Genomic DNA, 25721 nt, shown 5'->3' with positions numbered 1-25721 from the left:
CTTACAGGGAGAAAGATGAATCCTGAGGCAGTTTGATGTTGTGTCCATTTAGCAAAACAATAGAGCAATTTCATGTTCTACACACACACACACACACACACACACACACACACACACACACACATACACGTATACTTTTTGTTAAAAGGCATGTAACTTGCCAGCTCTGAAATTTCCTCTAAGGAATTCGTGCTCTGTTGGGTCACGGACATTCAGTATTTCACACCCCCGGCACACTGTTGGTAGACTTGGGCAGGACTGAGCTGAGAAATGCTGGACAGTTGGATAACGGACATCATGTCCCTTAATTCTGAAAGCCTAATACATATTTATTTATGAAAACAGCTTAGCTTGTTGGAATAGGCTGTTTTATTTTCTAAAGGGTTGAAAATATTTCCAGTAGAGAACTGAGTGAAACAGAAAGAGTGTGTTTTCAGGAGAGGAAGATTGCTTATTTTAAAAATCCCATTCCAGACCCATGGGGATGTAATTATTGTCTGTTCTGGATAAAGACGTGACGAGCCTCCACAGAAGCCTTCTGTAGGAAGCTGAGGCCTGCGCCCTTGGATTGCTGGCTTGCAATTATGTGTAGTCGCTTACCTCGGGGGTTGGTCTCTGTGTGCTCCTTGTCCCTCGCAGACAGGTAATGGAATTCATGAGATGTACGACACTGACCACTGTCTCTGGTCTATTGTCAGTCTCACTACCGTCCTGCAGGGTGCGCTAGCAAGTTGCATTCATTTATGACCTTGCATGAACCGGCCGGGCTTTGGTAGATGCTGGCCGGAGCCTATCAGACCTCTAAAGGCTGGTGGGCGTGTGTGATTCCTTATCCTGCCGTCTCCACGAGCAGCCCATGCTCACATTCATTCTCACTCACTAATTGAGGAGGGACCCATGAGAGCCCCTGACGCTAAGCTTAGGAAAAACCCCTTCTCACATGGCTGGAGCCCGCTGGCCCAGAGGTCCATATCCACTTTCGGGGCCCTCCTCCAAGTCTGATCTTTCTTGAAGGGACCTGGGTCCACCTTCCACACATACACTATGGCGTGAATACACCTGCCATCATAGATAGATAGATAGATAGATAGATAGATAGATAGATAGATAGATAGATAGATAGAGTAAAAAAATAATTTAAAAAATACCTTAAATTCATTCTTTTTTCCTGTCTTCCTTTCCTGTTTCAACCCAAGCACAGATGTGTAGCACACAGCTTCTTGAGGGTAGGAGGCTGGTCTCAGTACCTCCTGCAGTGTCCCTGGGGAGGGCAGCACTTGGTGTCAGTGACTTGAATTACTTCATTACAAGAGAGAAGACAGGATGTGTAGCTGTTCTCAATGCTCTGTTCAGAATAAATGGACCACCAGTGCTGTGTCAGCACTGTTGAGAAGTCCTTTATTCCCAACTGATCCTGTCCCGTCCTTTATGTCACTCAGAAATACTGGGAAGAGCTGGGCATGGTGGCGCCTGCCTTTGATTCCAGCACTCATGAGGCGGAGGCAGGTAGATCTCTGTGAGTTAAAAGCCAGCCTGGTCTACATAGTGAGTTCCAGGACTAAGTGAGTCAAGGCTCACTCGAGGGACCTTGTCTCAAAAACTAATTGGGGAGCAGAAAAAACAATATACTGGGGGGAAAGGGAAGTATATTAGGAATATAATATTAGGAAACTAGAACCTTCCCACAGGTAAATATTTGGTGCTGTCACAGTTGTTTTGAAGCCCCAAACACTCTTAGGATGGCTTGTATTACATGCCTGCCCACTACAAGTTGGCAAAGACGTTATCGTATTGAAGGATATTCTTGCCTCTTGGGAGTCAAACTCACAACAGTGTACAGCAGAGGAATGAGCCACTTGTTTATGCGAAAAGTAACCAGTTTCCTAAGGATTTATGCTCGGGAAACCACTTCCTACCCCACCTGATTTATGGGTTTGTTTTTCACCAAGGATTGAATGAAGCACGATACATCTTCCCATCTCTGGCCATGCTGACACTTTATAGCATAATAATAAGCCACTGGTAAATGTGCCCCTGGATCAGGGCGCACTGTGCCAACATGGGCAGTGGGTACTAGAGCTAAGGACCCCTTAGGGCTATGGGCACTGTGTACACTCGCCCAGTTATGAACCATAGACTAACTGTTGGTGTGCCCTGTCTCTATGCTAAGTGGATATGGGGAAATAGGGGTGAATGAGTGTCTTGCCCCATCAGCTTACACATAGGCCTGCAGACACAGGAAGTAAACGACACACAGGAACACACAGGTCATGTGGGAGCGTATGAGAAAGACGTTCAGTGCATAAGAAAGAGCATCCCATCTGAGTTCCGTCTTACCATGAGGACAAATGACGAGTGACCTCGTGCATTTCAAAGTGTGCCCTGTGTAGACGCTGCAAAGGGAACTGTAGGATAGAGCCGGGAGATAGGACACTGGCCACAGAGCAAGGATTTACTGTAGAAGACCAAGGTAGCGGCTGAGGCATGGTGAGGCCTGCATGGAGCCTAGATACTTATCAGAGGCGGGACTACCAGGGCACAAAGGAGATTATTCCTCTGACTCCCAGATTTTAACATTTCCCACATGTCAACTTAAGGCTTTAAATCACATGTGTCGAAGCTGCAGCTTCCGGGCTGCTTGTAGCCCATGATAGTCACGAATGTGGTGCAGCATCTTTATCGGTCACATTGTAGTGTCAGAGGACTGGACATCACGGCTTTAAAAGATAATAATAAGGTGACATTTTCATATGTTTACTGTGTCCTAGCTGATGGCTTGAGTCTATAAACTATAGATGTCCATCCAGAACTTGGTCTGTGGCAGCTTAAAACTGGTGTGAGGACCCAGAAACAGAATGAGCTTTACAGAGCCCAGAGTATGATGCATGCCGGTACCTGTAAAGTCAGACACAGGGGGCTGGGGGCGGAGGGGGAGACAAAGAGTGAGATGTGGGGTGGGAGGTCATGGGAGGGGAAAGCCACAGGCAGGCATGGGTGCAGAGTGAGGATGCCGTATGTGCAGCCAGAAGCCAAGGGAGCAGAGGCCTTGGGAAAACCCAGAACAATTGCACCAAGAAGAGGAACCCCTATAGATATCTGGGGCCATGACTTTTTTCATGTGAGATGGGACTCCCCAAAAGCTGGGAGAGGATGATGTTGTGCCTAAAGTGATGCCCAGAGCTGTTCAGCAGGTACCCCTAGCCAGTTGTCTCCCTGTCTTAGCTAAAGGTCTTACTGCTGTGAACAGAAACCATGACCAAGGCAGCTCTCATAAAAACCACACTTAATTGGGTCTGGCTTACAGGTTCAGAGGTTCAGTCCATTATCACCAAGGCAGGAGCATGGCAGCATCCAGGCAGGCATGGTGCAGGAGGAGCTGAGAGTTCTACATCTTCATCTGAAGGCTTCTAGGAGAAGACAGACAGCCTCGGACAGCCAGGAGGAATGTGTTAAAGCACACACTCACAGTGGCACACTTCCTCTAACAAGGCCACACCTCCTTCCCACAAGGTCAGACCTCCAAATAGTGCCACCCCCTGGACCAAACATATTCAAGCCACCCCACTCCCCATCACCAACAGGTATCCTTGTCTTTTGCTCAGCCGTGTACGGTTTGCGAGGTGCTATGGCATCGGAAAGAGCATTAACAGGTGTTTGGTGAGCAGGGCAGGCTTCTCAACTGTCTTAAATAAAAAGTGTTACAGATGCCTCCACAGAAGACCCCACTGTGAGCTCTCTCCTAAGCGACATCTTCCCTTTGCTGGGGCCATAGAAGGGAACAGAGGCAGACACATATGAAGAAGCTCAGAGGCAGAGCCCACAGAGAAGGCAAGTCCATCACAAATACCCAGGGGTGGCATTAGAGCAGAGGCTGGACTCTGAGTAGCGCTTCAGCTAGTAGCTTGCCTGAGTTCTCTTCTTCATGGGGATAAGGAGCACGCTAGCGTGCTACTTGGAAATGTTTCCACATCATCAGGGGTAGAGCATCATGGGGCTTCACAGAGGTGGCTGCAGACACTCCCACAGACCCCTGACATGGCATTGTTGTGGTTCCAGCAATGACCCCATTCACGTTTGCCCCACAGACAAGATAGGCTTACTAGACCTTCCCTAGAGTCAGAGTCTGGGAATCTGACGTTTTAATGAGCCTTGCTCTGAAGGTCTTGTGTTCTAGGTGTCTGTCACTCCTGGGCGGCTCCTGGAGTCAGGGGTGTAGGAAGGAGCTGAGCACCCAGTGAGAAGAGGCAGGGCTCAGATCACTCACACTAGAAAGGTAGGACCACTCACTGGAGGATCTAATCTTGGACCGAGGAGCCCAGCTTTTGTTGGTGTGTCACGAGCAGGACTGTCCCTCTGGGGAGGGATATCTGTGCCCAGAATGTCAGTTTGTTCATTACAGCATGAGACTGTTCCAGAGAGGGGCCAGAGTTCTCCCCATGCAGAGTCAGCTCTCTCTCTGCCCACAGCCTAACGATCTGGGAAGCCCACACGTTATTAGACACAGAATAAGTGTCCAATGGGAAACCCACGCATCCATGGAGACAGAGCTACCCTGTGGTCTTTTTAGATGTGCCTGTCGTATTTTCTCATGTAAGACTTGGACCCTTGTGAACATGCACTTTTAAGACCTGCTTTCTTGGGGTTGGGGATTTAGCTCAGTGGTAGAGTGCTTGCCTAGCAAGCACAAGGTCCTGGGTTCGGTCCCCAGCTCCGAAAAAAAGAAAAAAGAAAAAAAAAAAAGACCTGCTTTCTTTTTAAATTTTATGTGTGTATGTGCTTGCTTTTCTGCATATACACATGTATGCAGATGCTCCTGAAGGCCAAAAGAGGGTGTCCGATCCCCTGAAGCTGGAGTTACAGGTGTTTGTAGGCTGCCCAGTGTGGGTGCTGGGAACTAAACCCAAGTCCTCTGCAAGAGTAGCCTCTTTGCAGATGCCAGACCATCTCTCCAGCTCCAAAATGTCTTCCCTAGATGGTCATAATGACTTAACATGGTACATTTGCATTAAATTTTGTACTGTATGATAGCTCCTGGAATCAGTGCATTTAAGAACAAAAGAACAAGACTTCCTATTTAATAGGAAAAACTTAAAGCATGTGTTGCACCAACAGAAATGTCTAAACCACAGACTTCCTGGAGTGTTGGTTCATCTTGTCTGGGGTTAATGTTCATGCACAGTTCCGAAAGGCGCTATGTGCAAGGCTGTGTGTGCTGCTGTGTCTAAGCCAACAGAGGGGCAAGCTCTGGCCAAGTGCTTTCTTGCTTTCTCTGGAAGTGTCTAAATGCAGTCAGTTTTAAAAATGCTTTCCTTCAACACCCAGAAAAAAAAAGAGTAATTACTCCACTGAGGCCTGTTTCCGTTGGCCAGACCCCCCTCACCCCCTTCCCTCCCTCCCTCCCTCCCTCCCTCCCTCCTTCCTTCCCTCTCTCCCTCCCCTCCCCTCTCCTGCTGCTCTTTCTTATGCTTGCTCTGTCCTTCTTTCTTTATGCACGGTCTGTGCCTGTGTGTCACAGAATGTGAACTGGGCTCTGTACATGCCCCACTCTGTTCTCCAGAAGTCTCTCTGAACATTTTTTTTTAACTCTAGCTCAAATCTCTCTTCCAAGCTCCAGACTTGGTAGATTTAGCTGATGCCAGGTACTTCCACTTGGGGAGACATCGATACCTAACATCAGTCTTCCCTGGTGACATACTGAATGTCAGTGTTCCTCAGAAAGTCCCCGGGGACACCTCCCTACTACACCTGCTCACCTAACCCCTCCCCACATTTTGGGCTTTTATTTACCAGGTAGACCCCCAACTGCATCTCTCTCTCTCTCTCTCTCTCTCTCTCTCTCTCTCTCTCTCTCTCTCTCTCTCTCTCTCTCTGCCCTGCCACAGCAGCCACAGGCTACCAATGGCTCCTACCCGCACAGGAGCCTCCTAGAAAACCTCCAACACAAATTCCTGCTCCCCACACAACCCACCTTCTGTCTGACACTGGAGTAACCACCCCAAGCGGAATTTAGCCACCAGTCATGCCTCCTACCTGTCTGAAGGCCCATGAGCCCTATGAGCATCCCACAAGCCTTATGCTCCAACTATATCATGTTTCTCAATGCCTTCTGGCCCAGCCCCCAGCCTCTGTCTCCTTTCTCAACGCCACGTTTTGGTATTCATTGCCTCCAGGAGGCCTCCCAGACCCCTGCTCCTCTAGCCCCTTCTTTATACTCTTCCTTATCGCTAAAGACCTGTGCTGTCATGGCACATCCATGCGTGGACTTCTTTTGTCCCTGCCCCATCTGCATATAAGTCTGAGAGTTGTTTCTCTCCAAGGTGGCAATTCCCCAACAGTAGCACTTAAGGACAACACTGGCCCAGGAGGGGATTAAATAGACTCCTCTTAGGAGTCTATTCCCACCTCTGTTCTAGTCCTCTCTTTGGAGAAGAAGGAAGCTTTTCTAAACTCTTTGCTCTTCCAGATCTATAGTGAGGACAGTGCTCTCAACTGGAAAGAGACAAGGTTTCCTTCACCTTCCTCAAACCTCTGAGAAGAGCAGGCGAGGTTTCAGAACTGGTTAAGACAGCTAGCTCACTGGGCCAGATACATGCCACATAGGCCTGAGGACATGGGGGGTCTGAATTCAATCCCCTAGGCAACATGGGTTTTGTTTTCTTTTGTTTTTTAACTTAGCATGGTGACACCTAACTTATAATCACCCAGCGCTTAAGAAAGGAGCAGAGAGAACCCTCAGGCTCTTTGGCCTGCCTACTACATGTGGAAAATTATCCAGGGAGAAAATAAGACAGAGAACAACTGAAACATACATGCACATGTATACACACACACACACACACACACACACACACACACACAGAGCCTCGGTGTCTTTAAGTGTTAAGACTGACCAGTCCCTGCTCTCCTTCTTGCAGTATGGGAAAGATATCATGAGAACCACTCACAGACTTAGGCCTGTTACAGAACATCTTAGCATGTGCCTGTTTACTCCACAAACAGTTCAGGGCCTCCCTGTGCCCTAAAGCAATAGCTTTCTCCTTGTGTTTTCCTGCAGCTCTCGGTAAGAAATACACTTTTCAGTGGGATCTCAGTGAGCCCCCACTCAGAGATGAAGTCTTCAGATGTATTGCTTACCACGTGGTATGCCCAGTGTGGTCTCTTGGTTCTTTTCGGTGCTGGTCATGACCCACTAACTTACTGACCTATTCTACTACTTGACCCTGATGGTTAGTTAAAAGAACCTAGGGTTAAAGGGCAAGCAAAATCACTTCCCTTCTGAGTAAGAGTCTTAGTAACATCAGGCAAGCCACAGTACTTACCCGCCCACCCACGGCTGGGCTTTTACAGCTGTTCCTGAGACCCTAAGGATGTCATGTTCCCCTGCCACAGGGCAAGAAAGCAGCTACTCTGTGACAGACACCTGCTGACCTGTCCTCTTACAATAAAACAATTTTAAATTAGGTGTTGAAATAAGTCACTTTGATTTCTATGATCTACATTTATAGCCTGTAATCTTTGCCCTGGTGTCCAGGAGCAAGGCTTCAGGAAATGTAAATTACTTTCTAGGGGGGCAGGTTGAGACAGGCCAGTAGTTTTCAACAGCTTTTCAAAGCACTAGGAAATGAAAAAACTGCTAAGAACCACACCGTAGAGGTTAAAACGGTTTCCAGAACTATAAAAGAGAGCAGAGGAGAGGCAGGGTGGTCTGGCCCTTGGCTGACTCTCTTCTCTGGGTTCCATGGTCTCTCCCGACATCCTATCTTTCTTCCCATCATCATACCTCTAGCTGGTTGGCCTCACCCTGGCTATGACAATGACAGCAGCCAGAAGTCTCCCCATCCCAGCCTGTGACTGGCAGCTTTCAGAGGATGGTGGTGAATTCCCTCTGAGCAGGGAGGGCTTAATCCTCCTGCCTCACACTGCTCCTGTGGACCTGCTGCTGGCTGCTCTTAGGTTGATGCCTGCTCCCAGACTCCCCACTATGCTTTGGTCTAACACTTCCTCCTTGAACCCTTCCAAAAAGCCAGGGGACCTCTACATGTTCATCTGCCACAGCTCAGAAAGTCTCATTTCCGGGCCATTAAACGGCGACTGGCTCCAGAGATGTACAACTTGTCCATTCTCCCAGTCCAAGGTGGATGTCATGCCCTTCTGGAAGCATCTCAAAGTTCTGAACAGCTTTTATATAAACTGTCCCATGGTTCCATTCCACAGCGGGCCCCATAAACTACGCAGCTGCCTTTACCGTGAGAGAGAGGCTTCTGCCTGTTCCTTTGAAAGCCTTAGTTTAGAGAATTAATTAAACTCTCCTGCCTAGACCACAGTGACTCAGTGGAGTGCTTGCACACTTCCTGTGATCAACACGAGACAAAAGCAGACCTCGTGTTTAGAGTCAAAGATGCCCGCACAGGCCCAAGTCTGCTGGTGGGGCTACCTTAGGACACGGTTAACTCCTGACTGCTTTTAGAGCCACCGCTTAGTTCTGGGGGGTCTCCCAGAGCTTCAGTTTTCGTTAAGCTCTTCCTTTGAGTTTCTCTGCTGAGGCCCACCAGCACCTCAGAGCAGTCACAGTTGACTTCCATTCTTAAAATGGAATCACAGTGTAAGAACTGAGAAGAACTTTGGGTGGCATTTCTCAACAGGCAACAAGCCAGGACCGGAATTCAGGACACGGAGTTAGAGACCCATGTGCTTCCAACCGTATAATGTCTGATAAGAGCGCAGACCAGAGCGCAGACCACACACATTGGGACCTCAACTTGGAATGTCCAGGGTCAATATGACAAACATGTCCTGCCTAACTGCAGATCCACCAGATTTTTGTAATTGTAGTAGTGGTTGTTGTTGTTATAAGTTGTTTTTATAGGCAGTGGCCCAAAAGAAGGTATAGTGAGGAAAGCCAATATACAGTGCAGATGAAGGTGTACCTGTCGTGGTTCCATGAGGAAGAAAAAGTGAGAGTTAGGGGTTGCTCGTCGGAAAACCGGGTCATCAGGACTCTGAGCAACACAGACATGCAGGGGTGCCATCATCCAGAAGAGAGCTAGACACCTTCACCATGAATCACCCAGGGGACACAGGCCAAGGAGCTAGTGAGACTTCATTTGTATTGAAAGGTCCCCCTGGCAAAAATGTGGAGGCCACACTGAAGGGGGCTTCCCAGAATAGGTGACAGTGATTGTCTTAAGTCAGGGTTTCTATTTCTGCACAAAACATCATGACCAAGAAGCAAGTCGGGGAGGAAAGGGTTTATTCGGTTTACACTTCCACATTGCTGTTCATCACCAAAGGAAGTCAGGACTGGAACTCACACAGGGCAGGAACCTGGAGGTAGGAGCTGATACAGAAGTCATGGAGGAATGCTGCTTACTGACTTGCTTCCCCTGGCTTGCTCAGCCTGCTCTCTTATAGAACCCAAGACTACCAGCCCAGGGATGGCACCAGCCACAATGGGCTCTCCACTGCCTTGATCACTAATTGAGAAAATGGCTTACAGCTGAATCTCCTGGAGGCATTTCCTCAAGGGAGGCTCCTTTTCTCTATGATAACTCAAAACCAGCCAGTACAGCGGTTCTGACATAGGCTGCAAATGACAAGACACATAGACTGCAGTGAGCTTCAGAAACAGAAGGTTAGAAAAGACTAGAAATACAACTAGCAGTTCCTGTTGACTGCCTGGGTATGAGGGATAATCAGGCATAGGGAAAAAATGATTATGTTCCCTCCCGTGGGTACCTGGGTGGATGGGGGTACTGCAGGCTATGAGGGAAAAGAACCAAGAAGGTAGGTGTAGGGAATAGGCTTTGCCCCTGGTGGACGGGAGGAATCTGGACAGTTAGGTAAGGACCAGCCAGTACAGAAGGCAGCAGAATTTCACACTAAGTCTGTCCCTGGGTCCTTGGAGTATTGAACTGCATTTCAATACAGGCAGGATTGGAGCCAGGGTTAAAGATCTGCACAGTTGGACACATCTAGGAACTGTGCTCTGTTTGGTCTTTATCTCGGGTCTCTTTCTGCCATGCAGTGGTCTTTTTCACTCAGGAGGATGTTCAATGGTTGTTCCTGTTTGAAGCAGGGTGGTCTGTGAAGTTCTGATGCTCCCAGGTACTAAGGTGATTTAGGTTTAGGACAATGACTAGAGAGACTTTGGGTGCCCTTGGTGGCAGATGTTTTGAGGAACAAGACATTTTGAAAGGTCTACAGTAAGATACTTCAGTCAGCCTCATCTCCATTTCTCAGCCCGGAACAAGACAAAACAGGAGAGCGGTCAGTGTGCTTAGACAGGGTGGCCCTTGACTGATCAACACACTCACATGTAGAGTCTGACCCCAGGTCCTAAGGCAGGGGAGACAGAATAAATATAAAAGCAGAGACCCCGGGCTTTTGTTGTGGGTTTGGTAGGGAGTCAGGGGGTTTTAGCAAAAACAACTTCTAAACAGCTGTTACAGTCTGACTTGCTTCAAAGTGCCAGCCTCCCCAGAACCTGCTTGTCCCTTCTCCTAGAGACATACATTTATTACACTGGAGACCTGGAGTTAAAACAGATGACAAACCCAGACAGTTTGAAGAGACAGATAGATATAATTAGGCCTGATAGATGACTGGAAGGACCGTCACTGTCCATTAGTCAAACTCCTTGAAAACTCATGTGCAAAAGAGACCTAGCAACCTGGCCGGTGAGGGGAAAGCTGACCAGAGCTGGTGAGATCACAGGGAGGGGGAGGAGAAGGACACTTTAAAGCGAGCCACATAGCTGCCCGAGGTGATGCTAAATTGCAAGACAGAAAGCAATTCTACATTTACTGGCTGCTTTTACACTGAAAAACTATTTATTGTAGTTTGTTTTGGTTTTTTTTAGAAATGAGTTTAAAAGCCAAAGAATCTTAATTTACAAGACACAGAGAGATGCCAAAATGGTAAATTCCAGGCAAGCAGTGATAAGACATGGTGCCTTTTGGCATTTAAATTTCCATCCCAAAGATATCACTAAATGTATCCGTCTTTGTAAGTGAAGACGTTGAGCCCCCATTGGAAACCCTGTAACAGTACTGAAAGGCTCTCCATTAATTCATAGGCTTTTGTTTTTTCGGCAAATTAGATAAAATGCATTTGGGCAATGGGGGCTGAGATGAGAAGGCCTGGGAAGAAACCTCCTACTGATACTTGCTTGGAGTCATACCCCACTCCTCCCCTCAAGTTCCACAGACCCAGCTATAATGCCCACTGAGCAACTCTGTCAAATTCCCACGACTGCAATAAAGACTTCACTTTCCCAGTGTTCTCCTGGCTGAGAATAAGTCTCCCCTTCCCAGGTCCTAAAGATTTCTCAGTGGAGGGTAGAGGCCTCTGGACATGGGCTGGTGTTTGCTGCTGAGAGAAGCAGGCTGCCCCAGCACAGCACTGTGCCTTGCACCCTCCTGCCTCGGCTCCCTGGACCAGCAGCACACATGGCCCTCGAAATGGCACAGCCAAACAGCTCTTTCAGAAGAGACAAACTAGCTACTTGACCAGCAGATAGCTGGTGTCAGAGACAGCCCCAGAAAGAGGTTCGGAATTTGGATAAACACATGGTCCTAAGGCCACTTTCCCCAACTATAAAATGGAATGATAACATTGAGCCCTAATAGCATTGAGTCTAACAACATTAGATGTTAAATGGTAAGAATCAGGCTGGAGAGATGGTTCCGTTGGTAAAGTGCTTGCTGGGTAGCCAGCTGGGTCCCTGGCATGTATGTAAAAATGGTTTGTAATCCCAGAGCTGGAGTTGTGGAGACAGAATTGCCAGGGCTTTCTGGCCAGTGAGTCTAACCTCAGTGGTCACATCCAGACCTCTGAGAGACCTTGTCTTAAAAGACAGTGAGCAGTGTGACCCTGGGATGACACCCAAGGGTGGTATTCTCCAACCTCCACATACATGCAAACATGCACACACATGTGCACCTATACACACAAGCATTCACACATATGCACTAAAAATAACATGACTCATGCTAAGCACTTTGTCGTGCCGTGCCTGAGTCCTGGCGAAGTGGGAGACCCATAAGAGCAAGAATGGTCTCCAAGTGACCGTGCAGGGGTAACGTCCCAGCCTTGAGTGCAGTGGGGGACTTAACAGCCTAGATCTGGATGGAGACAGAAATCCTTTAGTGATGAAGACTCTGCCCTCAAATCCCTCCCTAAGCTATTCTCAGCGGTCCCTATAGGATTACTTTAGGAGTGCTGTGTAACCCCTAAGGCCAGGTAATGGCGTGACCTAGAACACAACCACAGAGTACCTTGCAAAGGGAAAATTCTTCTGATTTTGGAAGTAAAAAAAAAAAAAGCCTAAGGTTTAACGAAAAGCAATTTTCCACTTCGAATCTTTAAAAACATTTAACTTAATTTGGATGTAATTAACATTTAGATTGGAAGCTCCAAGCCTCCACTGTGGTTTCCCTCTCCTGGGCCACAGGCTTCTCAAGATGCTCTAGGGGACTAAGACTGCTTGTGCCTGTAGCTCAGAGAGCAAGGATTCTCCCTGGGCATGCGTGGGAGCGCCTTCAGTCCCAGCACTCTGGGAGGCAGGGGCAGATGGATCCCTCTGAGTTCAAGGCCAGTCTGGACCACAGAGTGAGTTCCAGGACAGCCAGGGCTACATAATGAGACCTGGTCTCGAAGAAGGGATGGGAAGAAAGAGAGAAAGGAAAAGAGAAAAAGAAAGGAAAGGAAAGGAACAGGCTGAACTCTAGGTCCAGGGCACCCATGTGGACCACAGGCCACACCAGTACAGGACTGAACTCCACTCTGAGGTGTGACAAGTTTTGTTTGTTTTGTTCTGTTCTGTTCTGTTTCAAGACCAAGCTCCTCCATGGATAGCCATGGCTGTTCTGGAACTTGCTCTGTGAACTAGGCTGGCATTAAACTCACAGAAATCTGTCTGCCTGGGCCTCCTGTGTGCTGGGATTGACTGAATGCGCCAGCACCTCCCAGCTAACCTACCTTCCTTCCTTCCTTCCTTCCTTCCTTCCTTCCTTCCTTCCTTCCTTCCTCTCTCTCTCTCTCTCTCTCTCTCTCTCTCTCTCTCTCTCTCTCTCTCTTTCTAATTCATTCTCGTCTCTGGCTTCCTTCAAACACACTTTTACAGCACTTTTTATCCCTGGATTCAGTGACTTTCCAGTACCTGCCCAGCTTTACTAGTGCTCTGCTAAGGTCTCTTTCATGGCCTCCCCGGTCTCCTTTTAAACAGAGAAGAGATTAAGGAAGTGTCCCAGCACCAAGTCTCAGATCCGGCTGGGCCACCCTTGGTGTCCAGACTGCTCGCCATTCTCAGGGCTTCCTAGGCCATGCCATGGAGAACTGGAGAGGCGGGGGCAGCCTGTCATCTGTAATAGGAAGTCATGCTTCTAGCTGGAACTGTGTGTCTGGAAGCTTCCTTTAATCATTCATAAATTAAGGCTGTAAGGCAGGACCCGGCTTCCTTTTCTTTCCTTGCATGGGAGCTGAGGCAGTTGACAAGGTACCTACCCCTGCAGCCTCCAGATCTCACTCGGGTGGCCACAGGGGAACTTTTAAATGGAGCTGCCCTGCCTTCCATAGTCATGGGAGTTTACCTACAATTATAGCTGGCCACCTGCTTGTCCAGGGAATTACCCAGTCCCCTGACCCCTCTGAGCATCGCCACCTGCCAAGGGGTAATTCCTTGTATTTCCTTATGTTTGGTTCCCCCAGCATCTTCCCTTCCACCAGCCTTGCTCAAGGCCATCAACCTCCCACCAGGCATGGCCTCATTCCTAAGCCTGGCACAGGCAGAGCCATTTGTTCCTGTAAATAACGCATACGTAGTACAAGTCTTCTGAGTGTGAGGGTTATAAAGATGATTAGAAAGACCCCATTCCGTCCTCAGGAATCATGGAGTCAGAGGAAATCATTGGGAGGGCAGAGTGAGAAAGAAGCAGGGGAAAGGTATCCGGGGTGTGGTCAGGATGGACCCCAGCCAGTTAACTCATCATTTTATAGAATGTTCTTGGGTTTCTAACCACTTCACCTATGGAGGTCCTGGTGATATACAGATTCATTCAGATGTCTGGTAAATGTCTGTTGGATTAGAGCCTACTCAGTATTTTGGCAGATGAGAACACATTAAAAACTAACGTGGCTCCCAATGAAAGTGGGGCAGAGCCCCTGGGACTTGCTCATTGATTGGATGTAGCTGGAGAGGGAAAGGAGAGGTCAGCAGTAGAATGCAGGTTTCTGAGCTGGGCAGCTGGCTGGAGAGTAGTCTAGAGAGGATCATATGTGGGAAAGAGCAACAGGATGCCTAATCAGAGAAGGCAGATCTGATATGCTAGCCAGATCTAGCAGGCATCTATCGCTGAAGGCAGGAAGTGGCCATTTTGGCATTGACAACATACAATGAGCTCTTGCGCATTCAGATGAAAGGTTTACCCATGCAGAGTCCATAGTGAAGAGGAAAGAACATGCCAAGCCTCGCCAGCTCATGGGTAGTGCAGGGGAAAACAGGAGAGATGCTATAAGCAGGGTGTTGGGGTAGAGAAGGGATGGCAGGTCCCAGGCCCCTTCACAGGCCCATACCTGATTTCTGCATCCACAGAGGGGCCTGGGAGCCTCAGACCCAGTAGCCACTGTGAATCCAGCATCTGCAGAGGACATGAGAAACAATCTGAGGAGAATGGTTCAGTGCACCTACAGTTTCAGTGGGATTTTGTCATCCAAGAGAGTTTCAACAAGACACAGCTCTAAGGGGGAAATGGCTTCCAAGCCGGGCTTCAGGAGAGCCAGGCACCAAACCCAACCTTGAAAGTGCTAACTTTCCAGAGGCCTCCAGGAGCCCACAAGTCTGTCCTGCTGTCAAGAGATCTCAGCAGCATTGTCTGGCTAGACTTAAAGATTTCTGAACTAAAATTGAAAGGCCTGCCCTATGGAAATGGGCCACACAGAGTACAGCCTTGTCCTCTGGAGGCCTCTAGATGCTAATGGCTTCTGTGTCCCTTGCATGTGGCTTTTGCCGAGAGCCACTTTCCCTGCCTTCCAGAGGCTCCGTCTCTATGCAGGATGTGCAGAACCAGGTAGATTCTGGCCCAACATGTGCTTATCAGCTCCTGGCTTCTGCTCCCGCTCCCATTGTCTACACTCAGCTGCCAAGCACTTAAGTAGTTGCTTGAAATAAGAGCCTTATAGTCTTGGGGAGAATCTGGCTGGTCCGGATATTTCCCCATCGCTTGCATCCTTCATCATGCAGACCTTCCGTGGTAAACGCAGCGGGCTGATGACTTGTGGGAGATGATGTTTGTTTAATTTCTTTGAAGACTTTGGAACGGAAGGTACAGCTCTCATCTGCCCTCCATCCCCCTACGCACACAGCCTCTCACCATTCGCACCCTTACCAGAGGGAGCGCGTTGGTTAAGGCTGATGGCTCTGTGCTGACAGACTGTCAGAATCTGTGGCTCGAGTTAGAGATTAGAGGTCCCGCGTCTTGAACAAATATCCAATGGCATAGCAGGCACCTATTAGTACCCAGCAGGTTTTCATGGCCCTGAAGATTCCACAGGCTCTGCCTTGTAGCCCACCCACCCCTGGCCACAGCGAGGCAGTTTATATGAAGCTGTTAGCCGACAGTGTGTGTTAATGCGGAAACCCCAGAGTCACACCAGTAGTAATCACTTTCCTTAAGTGTCTGCATCTTACGGGCCATCAGCTCTGTCACCAGGCCACTGAGCTTGGAAATCTGTCCTGCTATCCCCTCCTCTTGTTCGCTTGCAGTCCAGTGTCCCTTCCATTTCCAGACCACTACCCTTACCCAGGTGTCCTTGTGCCTTTCCAACAAATGGCACGAAGGGGTTTGAGTCCGAGACTAGTGGCTCCTGAAACCGATAGCCTCACGCCCACCCTGCCACGTTTTATTTATAAAGTCACACTCGGCAGCACATCCCCTCTCTGTTTTCCGAAGCCCATACAGAGAGATAAAATATGAAGTTGGGTAGGCAGAGAGCAGAGGAAAGAGCCCGAGTACAAAGCTAAGTTGAACGCTGAACATCCCCCAGCTCAAGCAGGTGGTCTGAAGCGAGCAGGTTGTCAGGATTACACAGAACAGCCGGTCTGCCTAGGAGATCCGCTGGATAGTGAGAGGAAGCACTTGGCCATCGCTCGTAAGACCGTAAATGCTTTTGCAGACTTTGAGTGAATTCTCCAAAAATGAGAAGCCTTGGTCTCATGCTTTGGCACAATGGAATAATGGCAGGCAGTGCCCAAATATAGCTTGCTGCCATTCGGAAGGACCACGGGCCGTGTGTTCGCTAGGGCTGGCCTCGGGGCTAATTGCTCCGATGCGCATCCAGCTGCCTCTGCACACAGTCTCCCATCTCGTCATGCCTGGCTTTGCTTGTCTCTAAGAGAGCGTAGTGACATCATTCCTGATAGGAATGTATTAATGTCTGTGACTAGTTTGTGTTAAGAGACCATAACTGGGGTGGGAGAGCAAACGATTGCCCCTCTGTCCTTCCCTAGGCCTGTTATGACTTTCTGTGCCCACTTACTGTATCAGGGGGCCACCCAAAGACATATCCAGCCCCAGCCCCGCCCAGGCCTCACCATCAGACGGCGTTGCCACCATTTAAGGGAAGATCGTTCTGTGAACACCAAGGTTCCTTTTGAGGAAGAATCAAGTCTTTACTTCCAAGTCTGAGAATGTGTGCTCTTTCTTTCAGTAATCATTTGAGAGGAATTTCAAAACACCTGGGTTCTGTTGAAAGAATAATTATGCCCCTGAAATGCCTCACTGTTGATAAGGACCTCTCTGAGCAGTCCATTTGGAAATACATAATCCGATATTGTTGTGCTGTATAATTAGAATATCGTGGGAGGGAGGGGCCCCCTCACGCGAACAGGTATTTTACTAATTAAATTCCGTTTTTCTTCTCTCTGCCTCTCATTTCAGAACAGTTTGATCACCACTGTCCCTGGGTAGGCAACTGTGTGGGGAAAAGGAACTACAGATTTTTTTATATGTTTATTTTATCGCTGTCTTTTCTGACGGTCTTTATCTTTGCATTCGTCATCACACACGTCATCCATCGTAAGTATGCCGGTGGGACGGGTTACGTACGTGATCGTTTGCCTGACCTTGGCCCTTCTGATTTGCCTCTGAGTTACTATTTGTGATCATTCTGGCTTTCTCTCCCCTCCCGCCCCAAACCCCTGTTTCCAGCCTGCTCACTCTGGGCTTTCCTTCTCTGTCCCCCTCTTTCCTAAACCCCATCCCTCTAATGGCAGTTTCCAGTGACACCTGGGCCAGGTTCCACTTACACTAACAAGGCATCCCACATTGACATGCATGCCTGCCCTCTCCAACCTCAGTGGTGTCTGCTGGGGGTCCCCTGAAAGGTTCACCCCTCCATTTTGCACAAGGAACTACAAACCTAATGATAACCGACAAATATCCGGATCTGCTCTTAAATGGCCCATGGTTTAACAATATACACCCCCTAGGGGAAGACCATGGCTGGAGACAGATACTAGGTTTTTCCTACACACATTATACATGTTCAGAATACACATTCGATGAGACACTCAATTTCCTGCCAGCGTATGCCATATAAAGAAAGCGACTTCTTTTTTTTTTAAAGGTTAGATTTGAGGGTAAGTGATTTTTATGTGTTAGCACCAAAATGCAGCATCTGCTTTCATTCACAACTGTTAAGTTCATACTGAGCTTCTTTGTCTCCAAGTCATTCCCTTTCCCACAACCGAGGACGGTGAGAAGGAAATTAATTGGTATTGAGCTACAAATCTAGACCTTTAAACTCCCATCCGAGTGTCACTGCCCACATTAGCGAGCAGCTCTGCCTCTCAGCCATTCCCGATGTACGAGAACCCGTTAGCAAGCACACAGCCTGGTGTGTTTCTGGAAGTATCTAAACAGAGCGGCTTTCCTGTCTTCCCCTGCTGGCGTGATCTTATGAATGGAGCAGGCCAAGGCTCTGTAGATCCCATTCCCGCTCCTTCTGTTTGGGTGGAGTCCATGGACGGACTGGGGAAGAAGGGGTCCCAGTGGTTCCCACTGGTCTCTGAGCAGCAGTCAAGTGTAGCCACCACATCAGCTACCTAGAGATTAGCTATCCTAATCTCCAGGCATTTCTGACTATGGTTCTCTTGTCTGAATGGGACACAGACCTGGTATACAAGCCTGAAAGTCTAAGTCGGTGGGCTTGAGGGAGAAGCTTGGTTCTCATCTGAGTCCTCTCCCTTGCCAACTGGAGCTGGTGCCAAGGTGGCTTTGCAGAGACCTCCCTTTCCTGGGGCTTTTTGGATCCCCAAATGGCAAAAGCAAAGTTAGTCTGTGGATTCATGCACAAAAGCAACAGAGAAAAAGCCAAGGGTGTCAGAGGACGTTTGAAGGAAGCAGTTGTTCACATGAGAAGAGTAAGTCTCAATGCCCTGCACACACGTGATGCTCAGAATTAGTGTTTTTTTGCTTTACATTCTTTTATAAATTTTATAACCTTTCTTATGAAAAAAACTTGCAAACAAATAAAAACATCATGTGCCAAAAATTAACCAGGCCCAAACTCTGTTACGGCACAATGAATTTCCACGTGGTTGAAATAGGCACACCTTACACTCTTCAGGGAAGTTCAAAATGCTTCCATTTCACCCTGTCAGTTTGCATTGCAATCCTCAGCCCTGCGTTCCAGAACTTTCCACTTGCTCAGCACCAGGAAAACACATATACACACTTATACAGTTCATCACACACTCACACACACTCATAGACTCCACGGCTCACAAGCTTTCACACTCATACCTGGTCACATGCTTCATGCACCCACACACACACACACACACACACACACACACACACACTCCACACACACCCACACACACACACTACACACACACACACCACACACACACACCACACACCTCACACACACACACACACCACACACACACACACCACACACACCACACACACACACACACACACACACACCACACACACACTAAAACAATCTTCAAAACTTGTTTGAAGTATTGTATCAAACACAATCCCTCGTCTCATCCAATGCAGCTTAGCTCAAGCTTAGCTTGCAGGACAAGGACAACACTGTCACCCAAAAGGATTCAGTAAATGAACTTTATCTCTGTTTATTCTGGGCAGGAATAACTACCCAGGAGGACAGTTGCTGGTAGCTAAATTCCCAAGACCTCTACTGCCAAAAGTTAACAATTGTGGGCAAAACAGAAGAAACTGTGTGGGATTTTGTTTTCCTGTTAAAATGAAGAGAACACAAGAGTAATCAAAGACATAATTTATGGGAGAATATACAGATACACATCTGCTTTCATTGAAAAAAAATTAACGTCCTGCAGATGTTGGTTCTAATTCTGAATCTGCCATCTTGGGGAAATCATGCTCTCTGATCAGTAAACTGGGTGCCCCAAGGCTTTCCGAATACAGGATGGTTTAGTGGATGTCTGAGGCCTATTCTCATGTAGATAGGAGTGCTGAGCATTGGGGTGTGGGGGGATGAGTGTCTGAACAGTAAATGTTGGCTGCTTTCCCACAGGTTCACAGCAAAAGGGATTCCTCGATGCCCTTAAGGACAGTCCAGCGAGATATCCTTTCCGGTGGCTCAGTGGGGACTTGGCTCGTGCAGTCAGTACTTCTCCAGCCCCTGCGGTCTTTATTTATTCTTATCCCTTTAGTTCTCCGGCTTTGGCTTTTCTTCTTTTACATCACATCCTCAGTCACCCCGCAAAGGCATGGGGAGCCTCACAGAACATTCGAGTCTGAATGTCGAGTCTCCAGGTGACTCACCAGCCTGGTCCAAGCTGAAGAGCTCCTTAGGTAGAAAGCTGTGTATGGAGTTTTATCTGCCCCTCCCACCCCAGATGCTGGCTGAGATTCGTGCTCCATCAGGTTAGGCTGAAGGAGAGCTGTGAGCCGGCCTGGTGTTACTGTGATTGGCGGGTGCTTCTCTCCTTCATGGATGCCCAGTATGAGCCTGTTTGGGGCATGGAGCAGCAGGCGAGGGGCCTGGGCTATTTGGGAGACTCTGGGGAATTTACAATGTTCCTCTGCAAGTGCAGTGACCGCTATTGTCTCTAGACAGAACTTAAGTCACTTAGCCAAGCGGGGACCATTTCCTACCTCCCAAACAGTGAGTATATTCACACACCCTGATATTTTTTTTAATCTTAAAAGAAAAATGAAGTCTGTGTATTAAGTGCCGTGTGGGCTTCTGCTGAGTGGGCCTAGGTTTATGCTGATTTGCCGTGGAATCAAACAGAAGGGCCTGCTGGCCTAGCTCCTCCCAAGTCAGTTCTTTCTCCTTCACCTAAGGAACGGGTTAGACCACGTTTGAACTCTTCGTTATTCACCTAAGTGATTTTCCAAGGTGGAATGTAAGCGTGTGCTTTATGAAGTAGAGCCACCCATGCTGCTGGGCCCTGGAGTATGGAATGAATGTGTGTGTGCATGAGGGGGGGTGGGCATTTATTTACACAATAGACATTATCTCCTTCTGGTCCCACAGAGCACTGTGGACTGCACAGGAGACCGTTGTCCGTGCATCCTCAATCAGCTGATAACTTGTTAATGGTGTCTGTATAGTGGAAGGGGACTGGGAATGCTGATAAGGAGCAAAGGGGGGTGGGGTTGAAGAATAAATTCCACATGTCCCATCTCCTGTTAATGATCCAGACAACTGGAGTTTGTTACAGTTAGCGAGGAGAAAGGCTGGTCCGTGGAGTGAAGTGCTCTTCTGAGTGGCTGAGAACAGGTTCGACAAGGAATGGCATCCCTTGTTCCTTCCCACAGCACCCAGAGTGTGACCCTCACACAGCCATTGCCCCCGCAACCTCCAGATTCAGAGGATATTGCTTCAAAGGGTCTTACAGTGAAGCATGTTTTGTGACAGTGGTTCTCAACCTTCCTAGTGCTGCAACCCTTTCATACAGTTCCTCATGTTGTGGTTGATGTGTTTATAAGAAGGTAAGGGGGGGGGATGTGTTCTATGGAGGTGTGATGAGGTGTGGGGGTAGGGAGTGCTTCTGTGCGCTTCCCCCTGAGGGACCAGCCACACGATGGTATAGTATGGAATAGAGTTTATTCAGGGCGTGGGGAGGGGAGTCAAGAGGGTAGCAGAGGCAGAGAAAGGCAGAGACAGAGTAGAGAAGTAGAGACAAGCCAGGGGCACATGGAGGGGGCCGGGGGTGGGAGGACAGAGCAGGGGCAGGAAGGCAAGAGCAAGAGAGGGACAAGAGAGCAGGGGGCAGGGGTGGGGTGTGGCAAGCAGCCTTTTTTATAGTGTCAGGCATACCTGGCTGTTGCCAGGTAACTGTGGGCGGAGCTTAGACAGAATGCCAACAGTGGTGACCCCAACCATAACGTTATTTCGTTGCTACTTCACAAATGTAATTTTGCTACTGTTATGAATCATAATGTAAATATGTGATATGCAGGATATCTGATCTGAGACTCCTATGGGGCTTGTAACCCACGGGTTGAAAACCACCGTTTTATGAGAACCAGGCCCAAGGCTGGTACCAGTGTGTGGCGGGTGAGTCAGATCTGTAACGCTTCCAGAGCTGACCCTTGACTGACGGCTGGGCTGCCTATAGCTCACCCTCTCCAGGCCTTCAGGCTTCCAAACAGGGCTGCATAAATCTTCCGGAGGAAGGGTTGAGCTGAATCTCCTGAGTGCTGATCTGAGCCTCGTGGATACTGGTGGGTCCTCCAGGAGGAGGAGATACCTTATCTTTTCAGACATTTTGGTCTCCTGACCATGGCCTAAACATATTTCGATGAGAAATAAGGGCCCAGGCAGAGGCTTCTCATAGCAGATTTATTCTGAAAAATACCCAACTAAAAACCAATGTCACTGAGGAAATGAGAGACATGGGAGGCACATGTACCTCATAGCTAACCACAGCACTTTACCGGAAATGTCAATGTAAATGATGGCAATATTAACCAATGACAGGAAGGACCTTAGGAGAAAAGAACCGCCCACCAGCCCCAGTGGCGTATAGGATCACTGTGACCCATTATGAGTGGACAGGGAGGGAGAGAGAGGGTCACAGACAGCCCAGGGGACTCAGTAAGCCACATCCTAGTCAGCATCACAGCCTCAGCCTTTGGATTGGTCCTCCTTTGCCCTTCCCATCCCTTCCTGCTTCCCAAGGCCTGCCCACCACTTCAGGGACTCCCTTTGATCTTCACATCAAAGAAGCAGAGGCTGCAAGGGAGAGAGAGCCTCTGGTCAGCCATTTAGGTAGCTGCCCCAACCCTACTTTTATGAGAGCCCCCTCCTCCCTCTCAGAAACAGATGAAGGAGAACCTACTCTAAACACACAGGACCAAGCCTTTAGCATTCCCAGCCAGTTGGGTTCAGACAGAGGAGAGCTACACGCCAGCCTGTCCCGTGAAATTCCTTTGCTGAACTCCTTCCTTAATGAGCCACACCTGAGGGTCACAAAGCTGACGACCACGACCACGGACCCTGGCCTTTGAAGCACATTCAGTTGGGAAGGCCTGGTCTATGGTGTGTCACATGCACACCGCAAGCCTGCCTCTTTCTCCCTCTGTGAGCATGTAACGTCACAAACTGTGCTTAAGTGAGGCAAGGGGCGGTTGGGTGGGGAAAGCAATGTGGTGAGAGTCATTGGCCTAAGGTGGGGGAAGGGCAATGGGATGGTCCTGAGGACCTGCAACTTTTCCCGTCTCTGAGGCAAAAATGCTTCAGAAAGGTTCTCTGTCTGGAGTGGGGGATGAGGAGTGAGGGGTGGGGGACACTGCAGCTTGTTGCTGTAGTCCCTCATGGTGGAGCTCACTGAGCTAGGCGTTTGTAGTGGAGGTTCTTCTCATCTTTAAAGAACAGGAAGCAAGACTAGGGTCAGAAGCCAAGCCTCTGTCCCTCAAGCCTGACTCCTGTGACCTACCCTGCCATTTAAGCCCCAGGTTACCTCCCCCAAAACGTGCCACCAGCTGGAAACCGAACTAGAGGGGACATTTCACATCAGAACATTAACAGGAGGTTGCACGACATGGGGTGCTTTGGAGACAAAAGGTCACAGGAGACAAGGGAGACACTAACATTGAATAAATTGAAGATAAATGGTGAGTTCTGAGGTACATTTACAAAGAAAACTTCAGAGATTGATCTCTCTCTCTCTCTCTCTCTCTCTCTCTCACACACACACACACACACACACACACACACACACACACACACACCTTTACCACTCCATAGTAACTTTAAGGGATTCCCCTTTAGTTACCCACTTGCTAAACAAAAGGAGGGAAACATATGGAAGCCGCACCCCGCAGGAAAAGGTCACTGGTCAGACATGCCAGGGAGCCATGTGGCAGACTTTGTCTCCTCTTGTTCTCAAAGGCAGAAACCCTTGGGAGCATGTGCAGGGGAGACCAGGGTACCCTGGGCATCCTTGAAGAATCCCCCGAGAGGAGACCCTGCCATGCGCCATCAAGTCAATATAGCGTGGCATTAACATCTCATTAAAGGGATTACAGTCATTGGTAATCATGACTTATTGTTCGGAGCTCCCCAAATGAAAAGGATTTCCTGTGGTTGGTAAATCAAGTGGTAATTGATTCGGCATTTGTGAAGGCTTTCCCCTAGAAAGCCTCTTTATCTCCAATTTGCATTCATTTCAATGCTTGCCCGCCCGAGAGGCCTCCACAGACTAATGGGCACTGGTCTCCTTTAATAGAATTTACTAGAAGGTTGGCAGAAAGAAGGACACCCACCATATGGCTCAGTGGGAAAATAATGAAGCATCAGCCTTTGCTGGCCTGCCCATGCTGGTCGATGTTGATGACCAAAGGACTCCAAGAAAATCAAGACAGACACCCTTAGTGTCCTTAGTGTCATATACAGCTGCACCTGTCCAGCAAAGTCCAGTGACATGCCTAACACCACCTAAGCCAGAGTCACAGTCTCCCCACTCCAGCCCTGCGCCACTCAGAAGAGGCCAGTGTCTTCCCACCAACCCCAACCAATGAGAGGAAGGGAGGCCTGAGCCTAAGCCTCCAGTTATGTTTCAGAGGATCACAGTGTGGGTAGGCAGGTGATTAAGGTAGAAAGTTCTAAAATAGTCCCAGGAGAACTATAATGGGAAGAAAGGAAGGGATGCCCTACCCTTTGCTGTGTGGACTCTGTCAGTCTCTGTATGCCTTCCGGAAGTTGGAATTCATGCCTGCACATGCTCGCACACACACCTGTATGTAGCCAAGGGATCGCTACATACCAGGACCCTACTCTCTGTGTCGTCCTGAAATTTGACTTTACAGGGAGACAGATCTACCTCTCTCTTTTTGAACTACCTTCTAAAACTCTCTGCATACGCAGTATGACCTTGGGGGGGTCTTCACATTCCTTCCTTTCCGTCCTGTTGCAGAGGTAAGATCGCAGAGCCAGCGCGGTGGCTCACACCTTTAATCCCAACACTTTGGGAAGCTGAGCCCGAGGACAGCACCTTTGGCTGGGCGACCAAGGCAGGCAGCGCCCACAGACAGTGAGCAGGGAAGGTAGAAGCTGTGCCCAGTAGGGAAATTGACAGGAACGTGGTTTTTACCTGATGGGTTCCCAAATGCATCCTGGGAATGTTGTTGGTCCCTGGTCACCTGCCTTATAATCACAAGTTTATCCTCCCAACTTTGAATCCTGTCCCATCCTGGTGCTGTGAGCCATGTCTGGACTCACCCTGTCCCAGTGCTGTCCCTTGCTCTAGCAGCATCCCTAGCAGGGTCTTTCCATGCCCTCACACGGTGGCAGTTCTTACTCGGTTTCCCACTCTTGTATACCTCGTCACTAAATGGCCTCTGGAGCCCGTTTGTCAGACTCTGCTTCTTAAAAGCTCCCGTTGGGATCCTGGTGACTGCTGCTGTGAATTTGGATCCTCCACACACAGGAGAAGAAGGTCTGAGGGAAGGACTATGGGAAGATGGACCTGTGAAAGAGTCATTTCCCCTGTCCACAGGGTCACTCATTCATGCAAATTGCCACTGTCATGGGTAGGTGGCCAGGTGACAGCGCAGATGTGGTTTTTCTACCTCTAGGTAGAGCACTCCATCTGAAGGACAGAACCCAGATTTTGAAGGAGCCATTCCTGAGAGATGTACCTGTTTTAGTACACGCTGCCAGGCAGACACAGCCCCAAGCCAGCAACACTGTTTCTTATGTTTTAGACAGCAACCCCCACTGTGTCGAGTTCTCTCTAATGAGGACTATTGATCTCACACCCGGAGCCCACCAAGACGTGGCCCAACACATCTTGGAAATGGCAGAAAGAAGAAGGCCCAGGCAGAGCCCCCTAAATGTGGTCCCTCCCTGGCCATCCAGAGATCCTTGTTACTAAGGAAACCCACCAACACACATTTCATACGGGGCCAAAAAGGAACTGTCTCTATCTTGGCCTTACCATTATGAGTGCCGAGGCTGCAAATCTACAGCTGCCACACGGCACTGCCACAGCTTGGGGTCTTGAAAAGGGGCATGCGTCTCCTAGCTGTCCAGGGGCTAGATTCGGTTCCGTTCTGCTGTGAGCTTTTAAAGGGGACTTGATCTCTGGGCCTCAGCTTCCTGCCTGAAATAAAGAGATCAGGAAGAACTTAACCAGCTTGACGGGAGGCCTCTGTGTCTCCGTAGTGGGGAGGCACTTCAGGGAAGTTTTTTGAATTTTGTTTGTGCATCTTCCT

General features: G+C 48.8%; 1 protein-coding gene across 3 annotated transcripts in view; it reads left to right on the top strand.

The window, feature by feature from the left end:
* Zdhhc14 (zinc finger DHHC-type palmitoyltransferase 14) overlaps nt 1-25721 on the top strand; it is a 268390-nt gene that overhangs the window by 199295 nt on the left and 43374 nt on the right. For all 3 annotated transcript variants that reach the window (XM_032894755.1, XM_032894752.1, XM_032894754.1), the window contains exons 4-5: nt 16935-17072; nt 19567-19615. In XM_032894755.1, coding sequence (XP_032750646.1) covers nt 16935-17072; nt 19567-19615 — 187 coding nt within the window. The remainder of the gene's footprint in view (nt 1-16934; nt 17073-19566; nt 19616-25721) is intronic.

This window comes from Rattus rattus, chromosome 2 (genome assembly GCF_011064425.1).
Source record: "Rattus rattus isolate New Zealand chromosome 2, Rrattus_CSIRO_v1, whole genome shotgun sequence".
NCBI classification, from domain to species: Eukaryota; Metazoa; Chordata; class Mammalia; order Rodentia; family Muridae; genus Rattus; species Rattus rattus.
The sequence above is the reverse complement of the archived record's forward strand: the minus strand, read 5'-3'. Positions and strand labels throughout refer to the sequence as shown.